General features: G+C 39.9%; 3 protein-coding genes across 3 annotated transcripts; 2 read left to right on the top strand and 1 right to left on the bottom strand.

Annotated features, from left to right (window-relative positions):
• The first annotated feature begins 412 nt into the window (after window positions 1-412).
• Window positions 413-5966, top strand: mindy4 (MINDY lysine 48 deubiquitinase 4). Its single transcript, XM_068743551.1, is given in 18 exon segments — window positions 413-472; window positions 723-842; window positions 924-1126; window positions 1220-1466; window positions 1561-1687; window positions 2024-2074; window positions 2150-2259; window positions 2355-2471; window positions 2576-2667; window positions 2823-2934; window positions 3113-3143; window positions 3395-3483; window positions 3560-3627; window positions 3716-3779; window positions 3998-4159; window positions 4474-4654; window positions 4848-4926; window positions 5121-5966. Coding segments are annotated over 18 exon segments (1962 nt in total). The 3' UTR covers window positions 5170-5966.
• Window positions 5967-9897: 3931 nt separating this feature from the next.
• On the bottom strand, window positions 9898-13089 carry alkal1 (ALK and LTK ligand 1). Its single transcript, XM_068743550.1, has 4 exons — window positions 12819-13089; window positions 11398-11451; window positions 10766-10849; window positions 9898-9962 (listed from the first exon to the last, which is right to left on the bottom strand). Exons 1-4 carry the CDS (start codon window positions 13087-13089, stop codon window positions 9898-9900), a joined length of 474 nt encoding a protein of 157 aa, XP_068599651.1.
• Window positions 13090-16042: 2953 nt separating this feature from the next.
• Window positions 16043-21928, top strand: zgc:153738 (uncharacterized protein LOC558115 homolog; the record flags this gene model as incomplete). The annotated part of the gene is made up of 18 exons (XM_068743549.1): window positions 16043-16378; window positions 16707-16826; window positions 17432-17614; window positions 17710-17781; window positions 17879-18084; window positions 18177-18261; window positions 18351-18458; window positions 18637-18712; window positions 19219-19325; window positions 19510-19596; window positions 19861-19922; window positions 20097-20179; window positions 20453-20560; window positions 20642-20841; window positions 21042-21128; window positions 21215-21392; window positions 21478-21716; window positions 21815-21928. Coding segments are annotated over 18 exons (2451 nt in total), but the record flags the coding sequence as incomplete, so codon positions are not given.

Below are 21928 nucleotides of genomic sequence, written 5' to 3'. Positions count from 1 at the left end.
AAAAGCAAACAATTTGTGGCGTTTATTATTGTATGGATAAGATGCAGCGCGATTGGGTTTCTGTGACCGGATGTGGTCATCCGGCTGCAGCACAAGATTGGCTAATGCAGGGGCGCGAGGTGACGCGTGACCCTCCCCTTCCGCTCAGCCATCAGTCCACATGCAGAGACCTCCCCATCTGTTTACATCGCAATTATATTGCCTTTTAGATTGACTGTCTTGAAGTGGCTATTATTTTTATTTAACCGACATGTTAAGCACCTGTTAATTATTATATGTATCCACATCTGGATATTTTGTGGTGCAGCATATCCCACAGTCTCATTATGGTTCGCTAGTGTGTTAGCTAAAGGCTAACGTCAGAGTATCTCTTTTATGTTACAAGGGAGTCTTTATAACAAGGACAATCACTATGGCGGTTTCTGTAGAAGAGGTTTCTTCGTCTCTTGTACGGGAATATTTGAATCGAAAGGTAAGTCCGTCCTGCTTTTGATCTCATCGTTTTTGAGAAACTGGGTTAGCTAGTTATCATTAGCCCACGGTTTACAGTTTAGCTAGCTCAGTTGCCTGTCAGATTCAGAAAGGTCATCCATTAAACTGCAGTTACGACTGACCCCATATGCGGCATCATTCATACCTTTTAACTGGTATTTATATAGCAGTACACACATGAGACCAGAGTGAATAGTAATTATAATGCAGAACATAACAACGTTCTGCAGGGTCTCAAGAGGACGATTGCCTGCATGGATGAAGAACATCCACGCACTTCGGCCAGTGTCAACAACAGGTCACATTTGAGGCAGATTCTCAACATCGAGGGTCTCTATAAGATGAATAAGGTTCGTTTGTTTTGTAGCTATTGATTGAATGTTGTACAATTTGGGGAAACACATGTTTAAGTGACTCTTCTGACATCACAGGTTCAGAATAACCCAGTGAAATCATTACTGGAGATTATTGTGCTGTATCACATCAAGGGCCCGAAGAATGAAAGTGTCCCAGTAAGGTCGGCTCAAAGCATTTTGAACGATAACCCTCCTGTAGCAACACCGGACGTGATGAATGGCAGAAAGGCAGTGGACGGCGCAGCAGCTGCCGTCGTAACCAAACGCATCAAATCAAGGTATTTTCCATGTAGCTTTTGTTGCTTTATTTTTGCTTGACTCTTTTGACTTTGCAAATCTTTTGATTTTTTTATGGGATGTATCTCTTACAGGTCTGATATAGAAGATGTCTGCCCTTCCCAGCCTACAGCTACATCATTATCCCATGAAACAAACAGACTGTCTATTAATAATGAAACAGGTTTTTGGTCTCGTGACTCTGAAGATCAAGAATGTCAGCCATTCGCGGTTTCACTCCAGGACAATGAGAGCATCGGAGAAGTAGAAAGAACGAAGAAGAGCAGAACTAATAGAATTAGACATGATGTGGTGACTGGACCAATAAAGAACACACTCCAGGTATGTTTTTTGATGCACTTTTTGTCATTGTTGTCCATGATATGGCTTTTCACCTTACTCTGTTTCATTCTGTTCCTAATGTTATTCCTTTTAGGACATGAACAAGAAAAGAGAGAATCGAAGGCCTGGAGTGTCCCAGCCACGACTTGGAGAAGAAGACAGCAAGCATTCCAAGAATGGACTGTGTGTGAACAGCTTGCATCTAAAACCATTAGAAATGAGCTCATATATTTTTTTTTTTACATTTCCATGGTTACAAGTTAAGCTTTGGCTCATTCTGTGACTGAGGTTTCAGATGATGGTCCTCCCTAGCATAATTCAAAAGCTATATATGTTTAATGTTATGACTCAGAGAGTTATTGATCATTTTATTTTGAAAATTGAACTTTTATATGCAGCAAAAAGAACTGGAGCTAACAGGATTTTTTTTTAAACTTCTCTCCAACTATATTTCTTCAGTGAAATGCACATACAGGGAGGCATCCTGAGCATTTATTTCAACCCTTTAAGTATTTGTTGTGCTGAAATTCTCTTTATATTCTCTCTGCTTCTTAGAGCGAAGTCTTTTCCTTTGCCAAACGTGGCTGATGTTTCTGAAATGATTTTAGGTGAGTGCTGTACACTTTTAATTTTTTATTTTTTTCCCATTTGTGAATGCTGATGTTGTGTTGATTAATGTCTAGATGATATTGACGATGATGACAGATTGCAAGAGCTTTCAAAAGTGTCCTGTCAGAGGACCACAGTAGGGCGCAGCTGTGGTGGCTATCCAATGGACCAACACACAGCCATGGTTGGTGATCTATGCCTGTGTGTCTTCAGGAATTCTGGGGGGGGGGGGGAGTTTTTGGGATTCCCTCTGATTTTCTGTTTGGTTTTTTCCTCCAGAAATTGAAATCACTTCTTCTTGGCTCCAGCCTAAGTTGCTTTCCTGTTGCGTGGAGGAATCAGGGTATCACATTCTCAGAAACGCATGACCTTAGATATGGAATTGTGCAGAAAAAGGTTGTTTTGCTTGGTGAATTCTGCCAAAAATTCATTAAATCAGAAACTGACTTTATTGAGTTCTTTATTTGTGATGTAATTCGCTCTTTGTATTTGTTTTCTAGGGTGGACCTTGTGGAGTTCTGGCATCAATTCAAGCCTTTGTTCTAAAGAAACTGCTCTTTGAAAGCATCCAATGCAGCGTTCCGGGCCTTCAGTGCGTTACTCTTCCCGCCAGAGCTTAAGCTTTTTACAGCTATTATCAAGGCATGCTTTTAGGCACTGTTAAGCACTAACCTCGACTCTGTGGTATTGGCTGTATTGCTACCCCGTTACAACCTCCCTTTCACTCAGAGGCCACTTTGTTTTCAGGAGGTTAAGACCTTCTAACACTACCAGAAGAAAATGTCTCATTGAGGCTGTGGCTGAAATCCTGTGGAGGGCTGGAGATGAAAAACAAGCCACAATTGCAGCTGAAGATTGTGTAGTGAAATGTATTTGTAGATGAGACAAGCGTTAGGGTTATGAGTAGGAGCATGCCCCTGGTTTGGAAGAGTTTATCACGAGCTTCGGAAAGGACGGTAATTATTGCCAATAAACCACGAGGCATCATGCGATGAGCCTAGAAGACGTTTACAAGTTCTGATTTCTTCATGAAGCAGAGGAATTCCTATCTTAGGTCAGGTCACAGCAGTTGATCTGAAACTCTGGAGGATCCTTCAGCCACCCCCCTAGAAAAACAGCCCCGATCTGTCATTCTTACCACAAGCAACTAAATCAGAGTAAAAATGTTTAAGCTTTGATTTATTTGTTTTAACTGAGATTAAATTTACTTGCGTAAAGAAATTGTTGCCATTTCAGTGCTGCCAATTTGAAAGATGAATGAATTACCTTAAACCTTAAATCAGCTTTCCTAGTGTGTACTACTGAATATGTCTTAGAAGTTTTTTAACGCCTTTTCTCGCAGGTTACATGTTGTGCTGTGGATGATGTCACAGACCTGCAGTCATTGCTTGAGCAGCATATTGAGCAGGTCAGAGCCTCGGAAGCAAGCTAACTTCTGCCTGTCAAACCTTCAGGTCTGATCTGTCTGTGTTTTTTTTCCACAGTTTGAGACTGGAGTGTTCGGATGCTTGCTACTGTCTATATCTGCTGTTCTCTCTCGATCCATTGAAAAGTATGTTGTCCCTAAGATACGTAGTATAGAAATAACAAATGGATACTCAGTACGGCATCACGGTGCCTTGTATTCATTCTTTCCTCAGAGTAAGAGAGGACATGGACGTGCCCACCTCTACGCTCATCGGAGCCCATGGCTACTGCACTCAGGTTTGGCATTAAGATGGACCTTTCTAAGAAGCCACTATGTTTGTTTGTGACTCAAAGTCACACACTTTAGTATATATTGAAGGCGCAGGCATTTGTCTTGTTCAACTTATTTAAGAGAGACAAGTTTCTTGAGGTCCACAGCTTTTGAAGTAAGCAAACACACCTTACTATTGCTCTTGTATAAATATATTCTGGGTACCTCCATCTGTATCCATCAGGAGCTGGTCAACCTGCTGCTGTGTGGAAGAGCGGCGGCTAATGTGTTTGACAACGACATGGAGTTGGACTCGGGCAAGGGCAACATGCTGCTACTCAAGGGAATCAAAAGCCAGTGTGACATTGGCCTGCTGTCCTTGTTTGAACATTATAACATTTGTAAGGTTAGTGCCGACGGTATAAAAAAGATCACAGGCTTTCACTGTTCTCTGCATATTTAACACTATAATTACCAATGAGCATGAATGGGGAAGAAACTTTCATTCTGGTCCATAAACATAATTGTTGTTATCTTGTAATCACAGATAAATGTTGAGTGACACTCGTATGTAGAAGACTTGATGTCACTAAAAATGAGTACATAATAGTTTTATTTTAGCTGCTTATCAAGTTTAGCATGGTTTAGCCAAATTAGTATTTGAGTAGACGGTTAATACTTCCTGGTGATTTACTGAACTGTGTTTTTGTTCTATTTAAGGTAGGAGCGTACTTGAAGACTCCGCGATATCCTATCTGGATTGTGTGCAGCGAAAGCCACTTCAGTGTGCTGTTTGGCCTGCAGAGGGAGCTGTTGACCAATCAGGACAGAGGTCTGGAGTTTGACCTGTACTATTATGATGGACTAGCCAATCAGCAGGAGGAAATCCGCCTTACTGTCAGTATGTAGCACTTAATTATCTTCCCCTCACCCACAAGGGAATGCTTGCTATAATTCGTATCCTACAATCACTGTCAATGAGATGTTTCGACATTCCAAATGACTCATTATGCTTAAATAGTTGTATTTATTTTGCAATGACATTAATTATATGCATGCTTCAATCAAAATGTTCAAATTCTTTATATTTTTAGCCGTTGGCAAATTGGCCTCAAGCAGTGAAGACGCTGACACTGATCTCATTCCTCCGCTGGACCACTGTATCCGAACGAGGTAAAGACTTTTCTTATTTCAAGCACAAAGACCTGCAAGTGATGATGCTTGTCTTATTCTGAAAGCAGATTATGAGCTGTGTTGAGATGTAGTGTTCAAAGTAATGTTTCTCATGTACCCTAAAGACAGCTATTCTTTTCAAAGGGTCAGTCGGTTCTAAATAATAAGACTTCTATTTACTTTTTTATTCCTAGGTGGAAAGATGCGTGTGTCAGTTGGAATGACACAGAACCTATTCTTTGACCAAACAATTTATCAACATTCCAGACTTTTTGTTTCCATATATTTTTTCAAAAATGTTGTTTAAAAAAAATATTTTGTCCTTATTCTTCATCTTATACCAGCCCTGCTTGTTGGCCATCTCTTGTTTTTGTTATGTCACTAAAAGTTATGCACACATTACAAATGATGTGTTGTAATGTGTATCTGTTTATAAGTCTACGTAACATGTTGTCCGCTGTACAATAACGTTTCACGCTGCGTGCAGAGGTAATCTTTTATAGCCTGCATCTGATACGGTTTATTGTTGTTTTGTTGTGCTGCTTCTCTGTTTGCCTCCCATGTATACGGTTATTTTTATTTTTGTTGTGTATACAGCCACTGGAGCTGTCAGGTGACTTTTTCACAATGTTTTGATTAGATGATTAAAGATGGCCGTAGGTCAGTCCGTAAAGAGCTTGTGTTGGAGACGGCTTGGAAACTGGAGGGAGCCGGTTTGATACCAAGACGAGCTTGTGTGACCAGTGGCCGGGCTGACACTTGGAGAGGGGCCAGCTTGCCTCCTGAGCGCTGCCGAGGTGCCCCTGAGCAAGGCACCAAACCCCCAGAAATTGCTCCCATGGGCGCCGCTACAAGGCTTGCCCCCTTCACGCCACCATCGTCTCTTTCCTGCACATGTGTTTGTATAATGAGTGAAAAAGAAGTAATTTCACCATAAGGGGATAGAAAAAGAAATTCTTCTTCTTCTTTCTTAAAACTTCCAAAAAGTTTGCCAAACATGTTGTCAACCCGGTGTTTGTTTCTCAGTGCGTAATCTTGTATCACAGCTTGGATTTGAAATAAAAACCAAAATAAATGGTTTGTGGTTCAAATAATGTTTTCCAGAATTTGAGTCAAAATCACTTTTATACGTGCGTACAATTTAAATGAGCTGCTTGAGCTGTTCTGGGATCTGTGTCTATGTCCAACTTGCTCCCAATGGCTTATAATAAAGCAGAATGGAAAACAATCATTGCAACATTAGTTTGTCATATGGCGATAAAGCAAAAATCCTAGATGCCTTGCAGTTCAATCACAGCGTTTAGGTTTAGCCATGGTAGGAAGGAGGGGGCTCGCAGTGTGGGGTGAGCCGAGGGGGTGGCAGGGCGCGCTGTCTGCCAGCACCTCAGGCCCCGGCGATCAAAGGCGCTGCAGCTGGCGCGCAGACAGATGCAGCGATTCCCTTTCGATGTGGACCAGAATCCACAGTTTCTCTGAAGTGCAATTTGATGGTCAAAATATCTTCACACCATCTCGTCAACAGCAAGGGAGCAATAATAAAACTTGTGGAAGGCAAGCTGATCCGTCAAATTTTGATACGATACAAGGAGAAGAGACACAGATGATGACAATTCATCTTGCAGCTGTCAAACTCCTAATGGAGGCTCTATTGTGTAAATGTGTGTTATTGGTGTATCGTGTAGGGATTTATATATTCTACAAAAGACATAAGAAGAGCAATGAATTAAACATGACTCATAGGGTGACTCAATGAGCCCTCTACAACAATTTTACAGCCGTCTAGGCAACTGAGATCAGTATAAATAAGGTGATTTGCTTGCATGGGGCCTTGGGGGGGCCAATAAATTGGATTAAAGTGTTTACTTTTGCTGCAAAATGATGCTGCAGATCGGGGGAGCTTGACATGTCTTCAGTAGCCATATTTTAGGTCATAGTGAAGTCATAATCTTCCCTGAATAGTTGTCATGAAGAAAACATTTTAGTGAGAGTCAAAGGGCTTGTAAAATAAGATGTGTGTGTGTGTGTGTGTAATTCCAGCAGCATATAAAGATGATCTATGTACTGGTGTTAATTCACAGCTGGTATTTGCGTGAAATGTCCAAGGTCTCCCGCAAAGACGGTATCAAGTAACCGTCAGCCCAAATAAAAGCCTCCTAATGGGTGGAGTTGGGCCAACATTGAGGTGCTTCTCCCCTCGGCTGCTGCCCCTGTGCAGCGGGGGGGGCTGTCTGAAAAGGAGGAAATGGCCTGCCTTCAGTCTCCATTTACTATTTATTGCACCAGGATGTCTCAGAGGCATCAGAAGGGGATTTGGTGCTTGTGTGTAATTGTGTTAGAGCCCACCCACATGCCGTCCCCAGTGCATCTTCTGTCTCCTCTCCTAATCTGTGCTGTTTGTCTCCAGATAAGTGATATCCCCCTCAGATTAGGATCCGGTGTCCCTGGCCCCGCCAGAGGGAGAGGGATCCTCCGTCCACCCTCAGGAAGTGCAAGCTGTATTTTTAGCTGCTTAATCCTTTTATAGCTTGGTCAGACAACGTTGCCTCTTTCCATTAATTGTCCAATATCCCACAGAGGAAGGACTTTTAGTTTTGGGAAGTTTGACAGGACTTGATGGAACATAAATTTCTAAGCTCTTCTGGCACAAAGGAAGCCATGATTGGTGGAAGAGAATCAACCTCCCAATTTCTGGCCTTCAGGGACAAGACAATCTTATATCAAGTTGCAAAGGTATTACATGGATTGAGATCACAGTCCCACTGTTGGAATCTCAGACCCTTCAGACAAACCTCAGGTTCCTCAGAACAGAGTCGACCCAACCCAATGATTGCAAAGTATGTTGTGCTTCATTGCTTTTTATTGTTGCAAGTGCATTATCATCACGGTTATCATTCCTCGTGTTCTCCGAGTCAGCAATCATCCAAGTGCCAGACGAAATACAATGAACACATGGAGAAAGCTTTTAGACCAACAAGCAGGAGAGGAAATCATCAAAGAAAAAAGACAGAAGAAATTCCTCCTTTGTGTAGATTGTAACTTGCTGATAGAAACCAAAGTAACCAGTGAGGGTAAAAGAGGTTTATATATATATATGTATTCCCTATTAGGATAATGTTTACTTAGAAACATACAGTGCAGACAGGATAATAACCTTCGACAATATCCAGGAACAAAAATTGAAACATTATAAACACAAATACATCCTTATGACTGCTGTGGATTCGAAGGCACTTCCTTGGTAACACCCATCTGCCAATATAATGGGACCTGTAATTATATGAGAAAGAAAAAATGACTTAATATAACATCCTCAGTTTCTGGTTTGAAGCTGTAATTTAAAAAATATGTTGTCAGCTTGTAAGGAGAGTCATTACTGGCTTGCCGTCACGGCGTCCTTCACCGTTACCTGCATGTCTCGACTCATGCATGAAAAATCAGGAGGACGATAATGGCTCACTTATGACGCCTCGATTGTAACATACATTCATCAGATTTCTCAGAACGGTGCAGAAAGGATCCTTTTATCTGATTCAATGAATGGCCACTTGCACAGATGAACTCTCATCTCAATCGCTCATCTGCTAGAAATAATTGCAAATGTGCTTTTTCCCAGAGTCGGAGTTTGGAGCAGATGCCAGTATTAGACCTGCTTTAATTGACGATCAGCTCAATAAATGGACTGTGACTAAGTCTAAAATGATTCCACTTACAGTAGTCTGAGTCCAATGCGTGGATGTAATGTGTTTAAGGTTAGTGTTGGAAGCCGGACGAGGTGCTTTTAATAATAACGGCAGACTCATATAGAAAACCAAACTGTAATACTGCTTGAGTTGTAAGATCAAATGAATGCGAATGTTTGTCTGCATTACTTACGATTAAGTTATCTGTAAAGTAAAACGTACGAGGCTCCTCTCACAGACTGCTATTCTCTGGGCATCAAATACATGTTGCACTGGAAAAATGCAACACAAAAAGTTCATTTTGTTTCAAACAGTGATTTCTGTATAAGACAGAATTTCATGCCTGTATATATTTATTCAAGTTTATGTGATGCTAGAGGTATTTTCTCTGTAACGTCCAGTCAAGCATTGACAGAATCATTATTCATAGAGATACTGATTTCGTTGGTCTCATAACATTTTTGCCAAAAAACATTTAAAAAATACAGTAAAAAAAAAATCTAACATTTATTAATCGCTTATACCGGCATGAAAATGCTAAATTTTTCAGTTTAAATTTTCTCCACTGTAAGAATTTTCAGTTTTATATTATGAAATTAAAGTGTGGGTTTTGATATGTCAGGCAGCAAAACCAAGATGAAGGATGACTTCCTGTCACTGTGCTGTCATGAAACTAGGATGAAACATATTCCGTCTTTACCAAAACAATCATGAAAATGTTGTCCAGATTCACCAGCAATCAGAAGAAATCGGAGACATGCGTACATGAGGAGAACATATGACCTCTGCACGAGGAGGAACCTGCTTGCTGTGAGGCAACAGCACAATCCAGTGCACCACCATCAACAAGCCAATGCGTACAAATATCTGTAAGGGATACGTAGTGTAGCACACAAAATGATTTCCTTATGTGCCCTTTTAAATACACTCACAGCAGGACACTGGAGACACTGGGTCTGGGGATTTCTTTTTTTAATGAAACATAATATGAACCACTCTCCGACTTGCATCAAAACATATTTTTGAGCAACTTAATCCAATGACCACATTCCTAGAAATATTGTTAAATTAAGAATGATGATATAAGAACCTCTGTCTAACATAAAAATTTGATTATATTTTAGTACAAATCCTGACCTATAAAGAAATTCCTCTTTTGGCAACACAGAGAAACAATTACTTTCATACATAAACACAAAATTACTACACAACTATTATATATATATTATATATATATATATATATATACATATTAGTCTACAAATATATATTTTTTACTCACATGCAGTATCTATGGTCGCATGCAGAGTGGACTCATTGCTAATCGTTTTAGCAATCTTGCACATCTTTTGTAATCTGAAAAAAGAGAAGTAGAAAAGTCAAAGAAATATAAAATTATACTTTACTTATAATAAAAGACAATTTGTAATTTTCCTCTCTAAATAAATTGATCAGAATTGGTGCCAAAGGGCATTAAAAAAAACATTTTTAGTTTCAAATTCATTGCATTGTGCAGTTCATCTATTTGAAAAGTTTTTAAAAATCCAAATGCCCTTGTATTTTGAAAATACTAAGCCACAAATAATTCACACACACACTCACACCTGTTGACAATTTAGTGTAACTAATAAGCCTCATTTGCATGTTTTTGGTAGTGGGAGGAAGCCGGAGAACGTGATAGGCCAAGAGTTGAACCTGAGGCTTTCTTGCTGTGAGGCAACAGCGCTGACCACCGCGCCACCGTGCTGCCCCTCTTCTTGATTAAATGTAATATAATAGCCCAGAGAGGAGAAGGATCATTGAGCCCTCAGTTTGCAAACTGTTGCTATAACACCAGCTGTTTGTGCATCAGTCATTCCCAACCTGGGTTTCAGGACCCTCCAAGGGGTCACTGCATAAATATAAAGGAGTGCATATTTAGTTAAAGCCTGAGCTAATCTGCTGCTTTTTATTCAAATATTGCTGCATTATGATCGTTTCACAGATGTGTTTAACAAGCAGTTAGATAAGGAGAAAAGGCACAACAGAATCACCTCAGTTAACACACAATGTGGTAAACTGAGGGTAAAGGTGGAACACGCCGGAATGAGATTAGTATTGATCAGACATTTGTGTGGGCTTTTACAGCAATAAAATTGAGATGAAAAAGTCACACTTACATGCTGGTCTTGAGCAGTCTCTCGTGCTATAGTAAAGTCTATGGAAGTGGATTCTGCACTCGGGTGAGAACTTAATTGGTCCCGCTGAAAGGGAAAGTCTTGTTAGACAAAGCAAAATCATGCCTAAGCCTGCAGTGAATTTGTTGGTAATCAACAGAGGAAAAAACAGTGAAATAGCAAAATGAAAATGAGCCATCATGTACTGTACATGCTTAGTGTCATGCTTCACTGGGATCAGTGAATTATGACGTTAATTATAAGAGTTTCTGCACCAGTATATGACATTGTAGCTCTTCACTCTAGTGACGACGTCTAATCATGAGCCTGAAGACAAACAATCATCTTAACCTTTGCTCGGATTTCAACTCAATTATGTCACGTGTTAATCCCCCCCCCCCAGTTTAACCAGTCATCACCCTCCGGACCTACAGCTGCACCACTGGTTACAAAGCTCTCTGTGCTGCAAATTGGCTCACAGGAATAAAAAAAAAAAAAAGAATTCTGGCAGTACCAGCTGTTCTCTCAAATATATTTGCCATTTAAAATTGTGTCCCGGTATCTGAGTGATAACAACAAAGTACAACTGAAGCTGAAACGTTTGTGGTGTCGTCTTCAGCAGCGATTTGTCTTACCGGTGAAATGATGAATGAACTTGTCTTTCATGTTTACATCTCGAGGAACAATTGCTGGAAAAGAAAGTGCCTGTTAGCTCCTGAGTGCTTGAAGATGAATGAAGATACTTGACTGTACTTGTACTGTAATACATACTATTGTTTGACTGCACTTGTACTGCTCTAACATTCTATCTAATCTATCTAATAAATATATTCATCATCATCATCATCATCACATATTATTATTGATAAATAGCACAAGCAATAGAAGACAGTCCAGAGGTGCTACTCTAAAGCATATTTCATTTGCCACATGCATACAAAAATTGCAACAGAGCCAAGCCACTTGTTTCTATCAAGTCTGGTTTTTGAGGAGGAGGACGAGGAGGTAATCGGTAAAGTACATGGTGGCCACATCCGTGGTTTTGTAGATGTCAAAGTTGTTTTCCTCCTCACTGTGATCAAAGCATCTATGGTTTGGTTGCTGCTAATATACTTCTTCTAAAATTCTCAAAAGACAAATTCCATCCAGCCCGGCGGTTTGAGAAAAGCTCTTTTCCGATTACATAATGCCACCGCCACGTTTAGCAACACCAAGCCTGGAGCAGTGCCTGAGAACATGATCTAGTTAGTGGTGGTAGTAAAAGCCTGAGCAAAGATAATAAACACATTGTGTTGCACATTAATTCAATGAGACAGCCCTCAACCGCAGCCAAAGTCAAAGCAGAGAACAGTTGCACCTGCAAAATCTACATAAATGATCAAGGATCAATATTTAAAATCAGTTTGAGGTAAGATCTGAACGCTTAGATGATTTGTAACATCTGGACTTCCCTGCACATACAGATGAGGTTCAGCCTTGTCCAACATCTCTCCAGTCTCATCTTTCAATGCTTGAGTTATAGTGACTTTGAAGTGTTGTTTTTTTTTTTGGTGTCTCGGCTGTTTCCTATTTGTCTTCCGAAACGATGATTTCTGTCGCGTCACAGTGGGTTTGTGTGCGCACGCGGTGGTCGTCGGTCACGCTAAAGATTCCACAATGAATCATCCTGAATGAATCATTCACAGATTGGGCATAGCGACGCTCCTCCCACATGAATTAACGGTACCCATGAACTCCTCCATCCTTCAATCGATCAGCTTGGGCGAGGGAGCGCTATGGCCGAGACGGATGTGACAATTGACTCCGACACGGACAAAGCTTACCTGCTTTACGTGCATTGGGAAACCACTTTATTTAATTAAGGTTTGACATTTGAGGTGCTATGTACACCTAATTTCCTTTTTCCAAGGATTCAGAATTAACATGCAACAACTGCCATTCGACCAAACTAAACAAGGTGTCCAGCACAGACCAGACCTACGACAGCTGTCTCCCGTGGTAAAATGGGGATTATGCGTTCATCATCAAGACCTAAAAATAAATCTTATCAGCTTACCAATGAGTCTACTGTTATCCAGCCTAGGAATAAGGAAAGGCTTTGGCTGGGTGGAGAACTTCACCTCTTGGTCTGAGGTGGAGAACGCATTGCTGCAGCGCCTGGGGGCAGCTTTGTCCCGCTGCTGGCTGTCTCTGATCACCTGTAAGATGAGATCCAGCAGGGTCCTTCTTTCTTCCTGCTCGGCATCCTTGCTGCTCATACAGTGGCCCGAGGAGATGAGCAGAATGAAGACAGTCAACAGCATGTGCCATTTCCGCTCCACCTGCATGACTCAAAAACACGAGAAAAACAAGTTTTGTTTGACATTTCTTTGCATCATGTTAGACGCTGGACATGCTGTTTATGTATAATGACTTCTAACCATTTCAGATCATTTACATTGGCAACAAATTGCACAGAAAAATATAACATGTACAACAGCATAAAGAGGCAGAAATGTTCCCCAGAAATGTTCTGCTATGATCTACTTTACATATCACATTTCTTTTTATCGTTTGGGTGTAAAAAAAAAAAAAAAAGAAAGAAAGAAAGTGAAGGAAATCTAACTTACTACTTGTCCTGGAGAGTGGACGCAGCGTCTTCAGCGAATTCCTCCAGACGGTGGTCCCAACGGGAGAGAGACAGAGAGAGAGAGAGAGAGAGCCGACAGATTGCGCTCACCGCCGGCTTTCATGAAATAGTGCGTCCCTATATACGCGAGGAGCCGCGTTCCTGAAGGTGATACAATCGATTTCGAGTGGGTGGAAAAGCAATTCCAACATCTCCGCTACGTCTTCCAGGTTTACGCGCTCACTTTTTACGCGCGCCCCTCCTCGACGCGCAGAAACATCGCTCGTTGGAGTTTTGCAGGACTTTTCAGCAGCAAATAAAGATTAACCTGCTCAGAGAAAAAAAAATGTCTTACATACAAAAGACTACTTCAGATGACGCTTTCCGAGAGTAAAAGCGACATTTATTATTCATTTATTTTTTACAAATGAACCAACTTGTTGGACATGGAGACGTGGAGGAGAGAGGAATGCCATTGTTGCAATGACTTTTGATGCAACTTGGATGTCAATTAGAATCTTATTTATAAGGGTTAATTGGTAAATCAAACATGATTGAATGTACTGTGACACTGCGCGCACTGAGTCCTGGAGAAGTGCATGGCGTTTACCTATACTCCACAGAAAAAAAAACCTCTTCTTATCTGAGATATAATGTTTCTGTAATGCCACCTGTCAGTAAACGAATGCTTGGATACATGAGGCTTGACTTTAGTTCACCATCTATTAAAGATACAAAAACTAGATTTATATATGATTTGTCCTATAGTTTGTAATAACAAAATTCAAGTATACCCTCATCTCATTGGCCAAGTGCCAGATTTTGTATAAGTATTTTATAGGCTGCAAAACTATAGATTACGCATGTGATATATATTTTGTTTTCCTAAGCTTTTTGGGTGTACACAGCATTCTTGAACAAAGCACTGTTTTTAAAATATACCTGATAATGAGTCTTTTTTCCAAAGCTATGGCGCCATTGGCCAAGTAAGAATTAAGTGTATATAGATCATGTTACTAAATTAGTAAATGCGCATGGATATTGGTAAATTAGGTCCCAGTGTGGCCCTAAATCAGAAACATCCTCGATCTGTCCCTTCCTCCTGTGGCCATAAACAATAAATATTTACAACTGTCGCACCGAAACAATGCCTTGTTTGAACATAATGAACATTTCACTTATCATCACAATCCTAACGCACGCATCTCATGGACCAACATTTTGTCTGACGAGCTTTCAATGAAGTTGTGCTTCAGTCCAGCGTTTCCCAGTGGCTCCTTTACATTGAGTTACAGCGCCACCTGCTGCGCCACACGATGAATTGCACAGGACATGCAAAGAAAGAAGAAAATCCGAGCATTTTTTTCACTGCTGAAAAATCAGCCAGTCACCGGACACTCATTGACTCACAGTGGAAAATAGCACGGAATGAATGTTTACGTGTTTATGTTATTTTCAATTTAGGTTGGATTTTTTGTTGTGCGCAACGTAGATTTTCGCTGCGTGAAGACCGTATCAGCTGTGCGTAATTACGCACGAGCGCACCTGAGAGGGAACGTTGTTCACGACATAAACTGGAATCAAGTTTGGACTTTGCCCTGCAAATATTTTCTCACTAATAAAATTAAATAAATCTCCTTTAAAATTGTTAATAATTTTTACCCTGTAAAATTTTTTTTTTTACTAAATTCAAGAAGGATTTGCAGATACATTGCTCGCTTTGTAGTTCGCTGTTATAGTTGTATTTTACTTATTTATTTTTTCCTCCCCCTGGCAAACTATTTGTATTTTTCTTTATAATAATAATAATAAAAAAAAAACTCGAGACTTCCGGTCTGTTTGACTGTCACTAGGAGACGGGTAAACGTGAACGCTCTTCCCGAGACTGTGATACATTGTAGCGTTTAGTTTTACTACATGCTACTTCTTTGATTATTTTTAGGAAACCGCCGCAACAACTTCCTCTTTCCCAGGAGCAAAGCATGTCGCAAAGGTAAACAGTGACAGCTGCGATTGTTTTAACATCTAGAGATCAACACCGGACAGCTGACTTCACCCGAACAACCCGCCAATCATTTGATTATTATATTAATTATGAGGCGATCTGATCACCTTTGTCTGTTAATTGTTTTATTCAATTTCGATTGAATATATGAAATAGTCATTCACTCTATTTGGCACTATTAAATGATGGTGATAATAATAATAATAAAAACTTGAATGATTTTATATCGGTATGTGCACTTGGGAAAGATCACACGCAAACATCAAGCGGTAGAGACATGTTCCTGCCACCAATATATAAGTGATATAATGCAGATTTAAAGGGAATGACTATATTGATTATAATTAAAGGATGTTTTCCATGTCCACACATTTTCAACATGTGATAGTTTTACTGAAGGAATTACCAAGGAGACACTAAATGGAGCACAACTTTGTTTATTGTATTTTATTATTTTTCCATGACTTTGGAATGGCCTGCATTAATTTATATTTAATATTTTTTTAATCTTATGTTTGGATGTGGGCTGCATGGTGGCACAGTGAGTAGTGTTGCCACCTCACAGCAAGAAGGGACTTTGTCAACAAGAAAATGGATGGATGAATGGATGGATGTTTGTTTGTGACACATTACACATTATTCACGGGCTATTCTTAAACTCATTCTTGTTCACAGGGTTTATAACCAGCTTTGGGCAGATTGCCATTTGGAGTTAAGTCGACTGCTACAGGAGGAACTTCCTGCTGAGCCTCCTCAGCCAGAAAAGGACCGGGTGGCGTTCTTCCAGCGCCTGGCAATGCTTTATGTCCGCTACATGCAAATCTTCAGAAAGCTGAATCAGGTTCATGACCAGGTGGTCCATCCTCAGAAGAGACGGTTCATTCATGGGATCCTTGATGGAGTGATGGGGAGGGTGCTGGAGCTCAAGAATGAAATGGTGGAAAAAGAGTTTTCAGAATATCACTACATGGATGATGTCCTTCATGACTTGAAGCTGACACCAGTGAGTTTTGTTCTCTAAAGAAATCATTGTGAAATACAAAAATTATAATCGATTCTGTCTAGAAATATTGATTTTCTTTGACTGTACAAATCTTACCATACCCGGACAAGCATATTTTATCGAGGCCTATTTTAATCATCATAAATAATCACTCATAAAGAAAACGTTATTCTGGCTGTTTAGGTTATTCTACACCTGCCGAAGAGACCAATGAATTTAGGATAGTCTCTTCAATTATTTATTGTTGACAATAAATTTATCAGGGATGTTCCTTTAATATCAATAATATTCAACAGCTATTCTTTCTTTTCTTTTTTTGTCACTCCAGGCAGACCTTGAGATCCCGATCCCTTTCTATTTCAACACTGGTCATAGCAAAGAACTTCATGAAGGAAAGATGATGGTGACAAATATCCTGAACATGCTGGAAGATGCAGAAAGCCCAGATGTGAGCTGACATTTTCCACAACTTAGTTACAGCCTGAAAGACGGAAGACTTAGTTTTGTAAAGTCGTTTATTCACTTTGTTCATGGTTATTTTATTTCCTGTAAAAAGTAATCTGGATGAATTTGAACAAATTTGGGTTTTATAATTTTGTTGTGTGTTCGCAGTGTAAAAAGGTGTAACATATAATGACAAAAAGGCTAATCTTAATCTTAATCTTCAAATATTAACAAAGGATGATTGCTGGATTTTTTTTATTGATGTTTTTTTTTTCTTTTTTCAAATATGAAAACAAAAGCAGACAGGACAAACATTTAAACATGCGAGATGGAAATAAACATTCGAAAAGCAGTGAGAAAAAGTATAACTCGTAAACTCCCACCTCCTTCTTCTTAATGATGGGCTTCATTCATTAAATATAATTCATTAATTATCTGCCTCGCGAGTCACTGGTAGTGCTGGAGCCTATCCTACAGGTGAGAGGTGGGGGTACACCCCGGCTGAGATGCCAGCTAAACACAAGGCCACAGATACGTAATGAATTAACATCAGGCAGAAAATGCTTGCAATTATTCTGCAAGCTTTTTTTTTTGTAACTGTAACTACAGGTTAAAAAGTCCAAGGAAATGAGTCAAGAAGAGGCCATTAAGATTATTCAAGTGGCAGAGAGAGCCCGCCAAGGCCGCCTGAGAGCCAAGTTAAATGAAGAGAGCAGACACATGAAGAGGATGAATGGAAATCCGGACAGTGGAGCAGCTGACATGGAGACAGCTGCAGTCTGCATTCAGAAGGTTCATGTTATCATCATAATCTTAAACACCTCTTTCTCCATCTTTTGTTTGTGATGACTTTCATGTTGAAAGATTTTTTTTTATATTACCTGTAGGTGTGGAGGGGCTACGTAGCCCGGAAGAGGACCAAGATCATCCACACCAGAGAAATGATTTTTCTTGGAATGGTGAGTAAGCCTATTTTGTTCTTCATATTAATTGAAGAAACTTCAATTCAGAACTTTTTTCTTTGGAAAAGCAACTTTTGGATGCTTCTTTTGTTAGCTTATGGATCCAAATGATGCGGTGCCATGCCCTGCAGAGATTGCTGTTGAGGCCAATGAGGCTTCCACACGAATCCGACAGGAAGAATATGAAAAGGACTATCAGAAGTCTGTTGCGGCCGTCACAAACAAACTACAGGAAGTGGAGAGTCATGACATAAGCACAACAATGAAAGACCAAATACGACAGTGGTTCATTGAATGCCGGTAAAGAATAAATTAAGGGGCTCGTTACCATTTTTGTTGCTGCCGCAGAGCATTTTGACATTCAGTGAAATTAATCAGATGGTTTCTAATAGTGACGCCACAGGATCATTCCCAGACTACCCAAATAAAGAGGATGGAGGCTCAGCCCTGCTTTTCACTCCAAAGGACCCTCAACAGGTAAAATGAAACATTCAACAAAAGTATGCACTCATTGCATAATTTCACAGTAGTTTGCAGATAGATTCATATTTTCAGATTTTTTTCAGTTGAAGGATGAGATGGCAGCAATGAATGAGGAGGATTCCAGCAAGAAAGCAAAAGTCAAGGAGGAGAAAGGAAATGAGAAAAAGAGCAAGGCGCAGAATGATGAGGAAGTAGGGGCTCACAGATCATTTAAATTAAATTAGCTTTCATATGAAATTAAAAAAAATCCTTGTGATAACAACATTTAAAACAAACTATAATGGAAAATAAGTGTGGTTTTACTTGATCACATTAAATTGTGCCACAAAATCACAAAGAGAATCAACAAAGCTTTTCTCTGAACAACAGGAAGAAGAGGCAGGTCTGAAGATGTTGCCTTCAGCTTTTCTGTCAGACTTGGAAGTGGGAAACAAAACCTTTGGAGGTATGTTCAACTACATGTATGTAGTACAAGTATGTACTACTATACTTTTATATTTATATTAATGCACTATGTGCATGTTCTCCAGTTCTTGTTTCGGGGTTTTGTTGAGTGGAGTAATGTTGCTGATGGAAGTTCCCGCTGGGATTAATAAAGTATTCTGAAAACCATAACCAGTGTCTGGTCAACACTTGAGGTGGTGGTTTCAGTGGGAAATGGGTCATCCACTCATTGGTCTGTGGTTTGAACCCCATTGAAAAAGTCTGCATGCTGACTTAGCCTTATGCAAGATACTTTCAACTTGGTCTTCAAATGCTATAAGAGCTTGTCAATGCTGCTAGAGAAGAATTTCATTTCTGTGGAATCAATAAAGTATTCAAAATACAAAACACTAGCAAAACCACATTCACCTCTAATCCAGTTTGAAAGGCTCTTGCTTGGACGGGATATTGATGCAACAGTTAGCCATTCATTCAAATAAGATTAATTCCAACGCTCATCATTTTCAGATTTTTGGAAAACCCGAAATGAGTCCACAAACTTTATGCAGAGACACGAGGTGGAGCTGATCAAGGAAGAAAAAAGGAAGGTCGTCGAGGCGGAGATTCGTGTACAGGTGATGCTGAAAGTAGAATGAATACCATTTCATGGCATTAGATATGTGAAAAAAAAAAATCCAATGAATTCAACAACCAAACATGAAGGTGTCCGTCAGTGATGCAGCTTCAGCAGTTGAGTGTCTCTGTTGTTCAAAATTGCTGTAGTTACACTCAGACCAAGGTCAGTTCTGTTCCTATCAGGTCGATGAGCAGATGAGACTAGAGCTGGCTGAATGGAAACTAGCTGTGGACAAAGAAAAAGGAGGCAAAAACAAAGGAAATGCTAAGGTAACTAGAAGACGGCTTATTACACAGTACCTCATATCCCAGCAGTCTGGTGGAATTAAGTTTAACCCTAAAGCACATTCAGTATCCAGATCTACTTCACAAGCCGCCTCACTTGTGGCATGTTACACCACTCTTTCTTCAACTTACCTAATTGATAAAGTGTAGGGGAAAAAAGCCTTTCCCAATTTTAAATCATTTCATGATTTGTGTCATTTATTTGTTGACTAACTTGAGCTGTGTCCTGATGTTTATCTCACACCGTAGAAAAAGAAAGGATCTAAGAGTGGGAAGAAGAAGAAAAGGGAGAAAGATTTGACATCTGAAAGGTGAGGTCACACAGAAAAAACTCTTAAGCAGTGTATTGAACAATTTTACCTTCAACATGGACTTTATTTTGAATACTTTTGAATACTTTTGAATACTTTATTGATATGGAGTCAATAAAGTTGTCGATACAGATTCTGTATTGAACCATCACATTGTGTGTTCATGTCGACCAGGACTCTGGAGTCTCTGTGTCAGGAGCTGGTGGAGCAGGGCTTGTTGAAAAAGGCCAAAGACATCAGGATGTTGGATTACTTGGGTGAGACTATATAATATAATGTTAGTTAACTATTGTGTCTTACATCACAATGTTCTTTGTGTTTTCATGAATATCATAACTATGAGTTATTAGTTTGATTGATATTGCTGCACAGACACAGAAATGAAATTGTGTACTAATATCCAGAAACTATTGTGCTGCCCTATTCTTGTGAATATTTGCAGAAAGGGAGACCCTTCTTGTAATGTTCCCTTTAATATAACTCTCACGTCATTAACATATAGTCTATTCCTTGTGCTCTGCTTTTCCAAGGTGGCTATAACTATCTTGGTACCACACTAAGGCAAAATGACATTGAACCCATGCCATCATTGTCCGATGTGCGGCAGGTTTTATCACTCTACGGAATTTTACCATTAGGTAAGCAAATGACCAAGAAATATGAATATATCCAATATATGTCTTTTGGCTTTAAAAAGACATCTGACGTGTTTTCTGCAGGCTCTCAGGTTGTACATGAGAAGGCTCCCCTGATAAAGGCCATTCTACTGGTCGGGCCAGGCGGTGTCGGAAAGAAGATGCTGGTCCATGCGATCTGCCGGGAGACAGGCGCTAACCTGTTTGATCTGTCTCCTCTGAATACGGCAGGAAAATACCCAGGCAAGGGTGGTCTTGCCATGATGCTCCATCTGGTGTTCAAGGTAATTCATATTTGATAGAAAGCTGTAAATTAAACAGTCAGGAATCAGAAGTTTTTTTCACTACAGGTTGTGTTGTGTGCAAGACAAAATTTTATCATGCTCCACCAGGAACTGGAGAATTTGAGTATTTCATGCTAAACTTGGTGGAACATGAGTTATTTTATTAGTATCTAAAAATGCTTTTCTTGGCCTTTACACAGGTTGCAAGATTATTACAACCTTCAGTAATATGGATTGAAGACACAGAGAAAATGTTCTACAAGAAAGTTCCCAAGGAAGAAAAAGAGGTCTTTCCAAGAACACTATGATAATGCTTAACTATTTTAACTATTGATCTGTGTGCCAAATGAATCTGTTTTGTCTGTGCACACAGTTAGATCCCAAACGCTTGAAGAAAGACTTGCTCAAGTGTCTCAAGCTGATCAAAGCGGAAGATCGGGTTCTGATCGTAGGAACAACTAAAGATCCACTAAGTGCTGATATCAAGTTGTTGTGTAAAATGTACAGCAAAATCATCCTCATCCCAAGACCTGACTACGGCACACGATTCTGTAAGACTAGAAACTATTTCAGGTTTTGATACGTTGATTGTGTTTTGGTGTTGATTTTTAAAAGGGCTTTCACTCTGTCTTTCAGTGTTGTGGGAGGAACTGATCAAAAAGCATGGCGGCGAGATAACCTGCAAGCTGGATCTCAGCTCTCTTGCCAAAATCTCTGATGGCTACACACCTGGTCACATTGTCCAAGTGATCCAGAGCGTTCTTACCAAGTATCGCGTCTCACAACAAGCAAAACAAGCACTGACTGCTTCCGAGTTGGTTGCTCCATTAGCCAAAATCGACCCTGTTTTCCAGGATGAAGAAGAAGCCCTTAAAGTAAGTATTTTTGCACTTTTGCATTTCCATGATTCTACAATTACAAATTTCTAATCCATTTGTTTACTTTATTCTATACTTTTTCTATCTATCACCAGAATTGGTATGCTAAGACCCCCCTGGGAAAGAAAAGGGTTATGGTTGCCACAGGAAGGGAAGAAGAGGAGGCGCCTGCCAAAAGCAAAGATACGAAGAAGAAACAGGCAAAATAG

This window comes from Brachionichthys hirsutus, chromosome 9 (assembly GCF_040956055.1).
Source record: "Brachionichthys hirsutus isolate HB-005 chromosome 9, CSIRO-AGI_Bhir_v1, whole genome shotgun sequence".
Classification (NCBI taxonomy): Eukaryota; Metazoa; Chordata; class Actinopteri; order Lophiiformes; family Brachionichthyidae; genus Brachionichthys; species Brachionichthys hirsutus.
The sequence above is the reverse complement of the archived record's forward strand: the minus strand, read 5'-3'. Positions and strand labels throughout refer to the sequence as shown.

Bases quoted from the DNA above. Each gene is read 5' to 3' on its own strand.
- alkal1 (XM_068743550.1), bottom strand. From the start codon at position 13,089: ATGCAGGTGGAGCGGAAATGGCACATGCTGTTGACTGTCTTCATTCTG. The intron at 10,850-11,397 runs GTAAGACAAATC...TTTCCCTTTCAG, and splicing joins GTTCATTCATCATTTCACCG to CGGGACCAATTAAGTTCTCA. The intron at 9,963-10,765 runs GTAAGTGTGACT...CTCTTTTTTCAG, and splicing joins AGACTGCTCAAGACCAGCAT to ATTACAAAAGATGTGCAAGA.